Source organism: Typopeltis vanoorti, chromosome 15, assembly GCF_054136105.1.
Source record: "Typopeltis vanoorti isolate ZY-2024b chromosome 15, IOZ_Tvanoo_1.0, whole genome shotgun sequence".
Taxonomy (NCBI): domain Eukaryota; kingdom Metazoa; phylum Arthropoda; class Arachnida; order Uropygi; family Thelyphonidae; genus Typopeltis; species Typopeltis vanoorti.
In genome coordinates, this window is record NC_143563.1 from 32,016,920 (window position 1) to 32,024,620 (window position 7,701).

A 7,701-nucleotide genomic window follows, 5' to 3' on the forward strand; every position below is an offset into this window, starting at 1 on the left:
AGTCGCTTATTACTTATGGGAGGTTACGTTTTCTCACCACGTTGTAATAAAAGCATCGGGAAAATAAATAGGAGCCATGGGATAATCTTCAAATATATTTTCTATTTCCATTATCTGTATAAATATATAATGAAGTAGATTTCACTCCTTTAATTTTGTATTACTTTGAAATATTTTGTAGAGTCACCATATAATGTTCTTCCTCAGTTTTCCCAAATATCTCAAAAAAAAAAAAAATAATAATACTGATAATGAAGTCAGCTTTAAAATCTGCTAATTCACTCATCTTCTGGAAATTTGTAGTCGCCAAGTGTCTTCCAATCGATTAAACTAGGAAAAACTTCTGAAAACCTATAATGAAAAACTTCTGATCCCTAGCTTTAGTTAAGGGCAACGTTTTTTCGGCATGAAACATTAGAGGAATTCGCTGATAATCTAGCATTATGTCGAACAATTTTAACATGCGACTGAGTTTTGAGTCATACCAAACTGATGAGATGAGATATAGCTTCGTACGTCATCTCAAGTTGAGTAATATTCCACATGATTAAATAGGTCGCAGTTGGCTTGGTTCCGACTGCCATTATATCTTCTTGAATAGACGACCATGACTGGAAAATCATAAGATTTAACTTTTAATTTAATTAAATTCAATTTTAAAAAATTCTCTTATTTACAAGGCAATACTTTTCAACATTTTTCTTTCGTAAATAAATAACTAAAATAAATTTAAGTTTATAAAAAAATATAATAAAATTATTTGAGACTATTGTGTAGTTGTCTTGATAATTATTACTGTCAATTTAAAAAAAAATGTAGAAATATTCAGATAAAAAATACCATAATAAATATAATTTGTCTAATACAGATACTATAATTTATTTCTTTTCAACTGTAAGTTTACTCATTAAATGGCTAGTTGTTTTTCTGAACTTCAATTGTTATCTACAGCGGCCTGTTATGCATGCGTTCCATATTCAGTGCAAGTTATTCAGCCGTGAAGTTTTAAAAAAATGCTGAAATAGTTGGAGTCACTTGTTTATCGTTTCTGGTGTCACTGGCTTTATAATAGTTAGCAGTTAATTTACACTCAAGATAAACGAGAAGTTTGCAGCCTAAGGATGAAAATTTCCTCAAAAACTAGGCGTCGCTACCATGTCGGACATTGTCCCACCCAAGTCCTCACTAAGAGACAAGCGATGGTAATTACAGAATAACCGGTACTCCCACGGAAATACTCGAAATGAAAAGACAGGAGACAGTGTGCTGTCTCCCGACAACTATTTTCCCTGAAACTATATTTCTTTTTTTTTTTTTTTCCACTAATAAACTTTTTTTGTTGTTGTTTTTGAAATCTGAAACAAGATTTTACTTTTATTTGTATTTTGCATGCATATGTTTAATGGTAATAAATTTTTTCTCAGACTGACAACTCGTCACGAAGGAGTTGAGTACCCGAAAGCAAACTCATGACAAACATCGCCAAATTTAATATATATATTTATTATAATATAAATAAAAATGCCCTTCCGTGAGAATTTTTAAAATAAATTAAGCCTATGCTTTCATTTATTATAAATTAAAAATTCTGGAATCCACAGTTTGGATTTCGAAAATAAACCGAGCAGGTTTCAAGTGTGCACGTATTATTAAGCTATAGGTACATCGCTTGAACGATGGCATGTTTCGTTTTTGATTGCATAAGCTGCAATTGATAGTGTATTGGTGACGGGAGGTCGTGGGAGTAATCATAAAGTTCAAGAAATCTCAGTACAGTGTCGATTGCCTTACTTAAAACCTACTTATCAAAGGACGGTTGCTTAAATTTCGCAACACTCAAATAAATACAATAATAGATGTCGTTTGGTTATCTTGTTTGCACAAGGTGTTTGTCATAATAGGTTGTGAGAGGTACAGATGCGAAATCATTTCAGATAATTTGTTCTTATTGCCATTTGGTAAAAAGTGTTCAGAGACAGTTTATCAAACTGGATATTGTAACGATAACTTTCGATGCGAAATCTGAATAACGCATACCTACTTGATGATAGAAGCATCGCTTTATAATTTTTGCTTCGGTATTACATCTAATATAATAATGAGAAACATCATCAAATCCTTCATTGAGTTTGATAAACCACGTTTAAATCATGAGCATTTCAACTGATTACAAGACCATTAAAAAGAAAGAAAGAAAAACTAAGTAATTTATACATGTTATAATTATTGTATAGCATACGTATAAGTTTCTGATCGATCTCTATTCCTTTCCCAAGTCCGTTTTGAAAATGCTGAATCTGAGTCTAAATATAACTTTTTTTGTGTGTGCATAATCCAAATTTTTCTATTATTAGCTACTCTAAGGCATTACAGATGAATTCAATAAATCAAGGATAGAAAACAGTATACAGCAATCCCTTGATTAATGCGCCTATTAGTGTTTTCGATTAGTGCGATCATTTTTTTTTCGATATACCATAATTTGATTAGTGCGCCTCTAAACTTCGATTACTGCGCCTATATACATCTTAAAAATAAATGTTACAGATTTTAAAAATTTTTATTCTATACATTTTTTACGGCTAACTATTTTAAAAAAATCACTCACCAGGAGGAAATAATTTAGTTACCGATTTAAAACATTTTATAAAGTTATTTTTTAATGGCATACTACACTATTTCCATGTACACTATGTTCCAAATTTATGTCGTCTGCTAATTACATAGCATTTTGCTGATCAATCATATCTCGTGCCTCCTTTGCAATTGTTTTGCTTACTTTTTTTTAAAAGTATTTTCCCAACCTCTCATCACGAGTAAAAGAATTAGTGCGCGAAAAAGTGGAAGGGCGAAAACGATTCGAAAAGTAATCTCATTGGAAAAAAAAAAAAAAAAACTTGAAATAATAAAGAAAAATGAACAAGGCGAGTCCAGAGCAAACATAGGACAGAAACACAAAAATGGCTGAATCAACTATAAGAGCAATTTTCAGCAAAGCTGCTGAATACAAAGAGAAAGGTAAGGCTGCTTCAAGTTCATCATGCATGCAGACCACTCGAAATCAAAGTATTATAATTATTCAATTAGAGAGACTTCTTTCTACATGGATCGAAGATTGTAACCAAAAACGAATCCCGCTAAACAATGACCTTATTAAATCAAAAGCATTAAATCTCTTTGCAACCTTGAAAGAAAGGGCTATCACTGACGGAAAAGAAGAATTCCACGCTAATGCTGGGTGATTTGAGCGTTTCAAAAAGAGAAATAGCCTACGTAATGTTCTAATTACAGGCGAAGCTGCAAGTGCAGATAAGGAGGCCGTAAATTATCCACAGATTTTGAAGAAAATTGTGGAAGAAGGGGTCTATTGTGACCAGTAAATATTTAATGTCGATGAAACCGGCCTTTTTTTTTTTTTTTTTTTTTTGGAAGCGAACGCCTTCCAAGACTTTTCTGTCCAAACAGAGAAATCTCAGCCTGGTTATAAAGTCGCAAAGTCGATTGAAATTACTGCGAGCAATATGCGAGCCGTTCGGAAGCACATTCTTCCACACTGTGCAAATGATTTTAGAGGCTTTTCAAATGAATCTGTAAGTTAAATCTCATTTTGAAAAATTGAGTGAGTCCGACCTGCTCAATTTAGATGCACAGTGAGAAGATCCTGAAGAATATGAAGAAAATTTAGTCACTGATAAACCCAAACAGATTTCACAGAAACAATTTGAAAATATTTTTCGTACAATCGAAGTTTTTAAGAAGCAATTCTTAGAGGCTGACCCTGATGAAGAGAGAAGCAGTAAAATTTGCAGAAGAGTAGAAGAGGCAATAGGGAAAGACCTTCAATTGTATGAAAAAAAAAAAAAGAAACAGAATGCCCACCAAAGAACGTTAGCTGAATTCTTTGTTAAGAAGTAGAATAATAAATTTATATTCTGAATATGTTTTATTGTTTTTCAGCTTCATGATTTTCCTTTGACTAGGCCCTGAGATACACCCTAATTCTTTTATTTAAAAAAAATTATAAGGGTCAAAAAAGAAATATGAGGAACGAATTATACTTTCCCCCATAGGTTATTCTATTCGCTTAGTGCGTTTTCGATTAATGCGCCTGTTTTGAAGAACGCATTAGACGTATTAATCGATGGATTTCTGTAATTAAATTATCGGAATTGCCACACTTTTATGACACCCGCTAGTGATGAAATAAAACTAAATGCTATATTTGCAATATACCTTAACGATGTTTTTTTGAAAATTCTTTACTTGTTTTTTTCCTAGACGATCCCTACTACTGTGGTCTTAGTGCTAGAGTACCAAAGTTTGTTAATCAAAGGCCAGAGAGAAACTCGCCTCTCAGAAAAGCTCGCAGTGGAAGTTACCTTAGTTTGCTGAGGCCATATGATTCTACAGGTAACCTATCCCATATACGTAGAAAATATTTTATTTTACCTGATATTACTGCTATTATAAGTCTGTGGTAAATATAAACCTGTAGTATTTTTCACTAAAAGCAATGGGAACATTTCGGATACTGAAAAATCGTTATTAGATTTTTATTAATATTACGATTATTATTAGATTATTATTAGATCTTTATTAATATTACAAGTTCTTGTATTCAGGTTTTTGTTGCATTTACAGAATCCGATGGATTAACTGGTTCCAGCGAAGAAGAATATGCTAGGATCTATGGACGTCTTCGAGCTACTAATTATTATGGCTACTATCCACGTCGGGGACATTTTGTCGGAGAATGGGAGTGAAGAAGGAAAGAAAAGTAGATTTTAATCTAGTAAACGAATCCCTGACGTTCCAGTTGAGACTTTAAATGATGATAAGTCTACACATGTGTGAAGACAAATGTAAATAGTTATCATTTACGAAGGATGAAGACAACGGGACCTGCTTGATGTGGGCATTTTACGTGTGTGTGTGTGCGTGTGTGTGTGTGTGTGAGAGAGAGAGAGAGAGTTCTCAAGAACTTGCTTGGAATATGATATTGAAATAATCTTTGGTGAAGGTATTTGGTGGGAATTCTAACAATTTTTGTTTTCTCGGATTGCCTATTCTTAAAAGTCGGCGACAGTGACTTGTAACTAGTAGATACGATATAACTCTTGGCCACTTAGTTGTAATATCTTTTTTTTTTTTTTAATAATATCAAAGAATATAGTTCAATGTTGAAAATGAAAACTTTGATGTTAGGAATACTCTAACACCTTTTTTTTTTTTTTTTTTTGTAATAATATCTCTTGTGTAATATATTTCAGACGGTTGAAGTGAAGTTTGAACATAAAAAAAAAGGTTCTCAAAGATGAATATATTAAATTAAGAAGGCTAAATTGTCCAACTTATTTTATTCTTAGAATTGTAAATTTTTATTAAGAACAGCAGAATTGAGAAGTTTCTTTATATTTGCTGTGAAGACATGATCTCTAGTGATTTTCCTAGACTGGTTATTTTATTGTAAATATTGTACAAATATTAGAAATATTGTACTATTTATCTTGGAAATATTGGAAAAAATGCATTTTCTATTAAATATTCGCGAAACGCATGAGGCTGAACAAATTCAGCAGCTCGAATGATGAAAATACTCAAACTAGTAGAATGTGTAATATTTTTATTCTGAATTCTGTTAATTTCTTGAAGTAAAAATGTGTTATGTAGTTACTCAGTTTTTGAAAAGCTGGTTGATATTTCTCTCTTTCTCTGGTACGGTTTCGTATGAAATTAGCTCAGGAGAACGCTTCTTCTATGGCGACTTAGAATAATTCTGTCTTAAAAACAAAACAAAAAGACCCAGTAATTTGTAGTAAATTTCTGGTATTTGAATATTGGTTTGATTATATTATTAAAAACCGTCTTAAAATTAGGCCTTCTGCGGCTTAGTTACATGGTTCCATCCTGTAACCAGTCTCAGACGGAGGTTTCGGAGATAGACAGGTAAACCAACTTAGAAATATGAAATATCGTAGATCATCCAAAAATCTGTTCCAGAAATCAAATATAGTACTTGCTTCAAGCCTCTTCAGACCTTCAATACTAGGTTTGATCTCTTGAACAGGCAAAACAGATTAATTGTGGAGCCGGTTTTCTCTGCAATGATCAAAAGCAAGTCGAGTTCTTTTGGATTTGCAAGGAGGCAAGAAAATTTGGGGAATGTGTATTTCGAATGTTCTTGGATTGATTTGGGCTGCTGGAGGAAAGGAAAGCTAGAGTTCTTAATATGAAAATTCTACTAACCTCCGACTGAGCTTAGTTCACTAAGCCTCGTTTGTAAAAAGATTATACTCCATTTGACAGAATTCGGACCCAATGGAAATATCAAATTTGCATAAATATATGTTGAGAGAAAAAGAGAAATATGAAGAAGATAATATTCTAAGAATTGTTTGATAATTATTTCGTTGTCTTTTTGATACTAATATATAAATCATTAACATTTGTATTATTCCGTTGATTCTTTTTTTCTGTAAAGATTTTTTTTTATTCATTGTAGCTTTCTTACCATACTAAGAATTTCACGCTCATCAATTATAGTTAAGATATTTATTAATATAGATCTCCTCTTTATTAATCTGTGAATACAGAAATATATTTTGCATTTTTCGTGATGATTTAAGTGTAAACTTAAGAAAGAACAGACAAAAAAAATTAGCTAATTCTCTAAAAATGAAATTATACTTAATTGTGATATAGTTTCACATTGAGAGATGTGAAATTATAGTCCCAGCGATCTTAACTGCTAACTAAACAAATACCTAAAGTTTTGTTGAATACCACTAGAGGTCGCTGTCCTTTTGCACATGTTTGGCATGTTCCCGACAGTTCATCAAATATAATATCGAAATCATAACTTGAAGAACAGTATGAAATGTTTTTTACGAATCAACAATTTGTTATTCATATACTTCATTTATTCCATATATACATATCTCAGGGCAACGTTCATGCTAGATGTTGAAGACTCGGCTTTCTTCGTTAGCAACTGTAACGGAAGTCTCGCAAACATTCAACAGAAATTTTAGCGTAATTGTTTCTGTTTGGACAGACATTTGTAGTAGTGGTGGTTATGTACAGTTCAACAATGTACTCTCGCCGGCTGTTAAACACAGCATGGACCAAATCAGATACAATGTCAAGGGCTTGAATCCTTATACTCTTCAGCAAGAGGTGGAGGTATTTCCGTTGTATTTGTCTATAATGTACATAGTCTTAATACTTGTAACATGTGATAATTTTACTGCATTCTTTGCGGTCAATAAAATTATTCTTACAATCATGTTTCTGTCCTTTTTTTCAAAAAAAAAAAGTAATTATTGAACAATTCTCGAAGAGACTACTTGTTGGACTACGTTAAGTCCATAAAGATGAGTCAAGAACTTTGCACAATGTGAAGCGTGAAGACAAGAAATGGGTTAGGAGTCCTAATGTGACAAGTCATGCCGTTAGGAGTCCTAACGGCATGACTTGTCACATATCTCAAACTATAGGTTTTTAAAAATACAATGCAGCATGTCGCTTGTAGCTCGCAATCTGGAAATTCACTGTAACCAACCGTTGCAATTTATTGTTGAGTTTCACTTTGTACAGCTGTGTCGTATGTGAAATTAATATGCTTTCCACGTTTCTGATGCCGAATGTGCATTCTGGTGTATGACTATGGATGAATACTGCCGCTGAATACCAAATACATTT

General features: G+C 32.5%; 1 protein-coding gene across 1 annotated transcript in view; it reads left to right on the forward strand.

Moving 5' to 3' along the window:
• The window catches only part of LOC150098573 (uncharacterized), a 123,176-nt gene extending 117,996 nt beyond the window's left edge, over positions 1-5,180 (forward strand). Inside the window, exons 9-10 of the mRNA XM_090405586.1 lie at positions 4,279-4,410; positions 4,642-5,180. Coding sequence (XP_090261712.1) covers positions 4,279-4,410; positions 4,642-4,763 — 254 coding nt within the window. The 3' untranslated portion in view covers positions 4,764-5,180. The remainder of the gene's footprint in view (positions 1-4,278; positions 4,411-4,641) is intronic.
• The last annotated feature ends 2,521 nt before the right edge of the window (positions 5,181-7,701 follow it).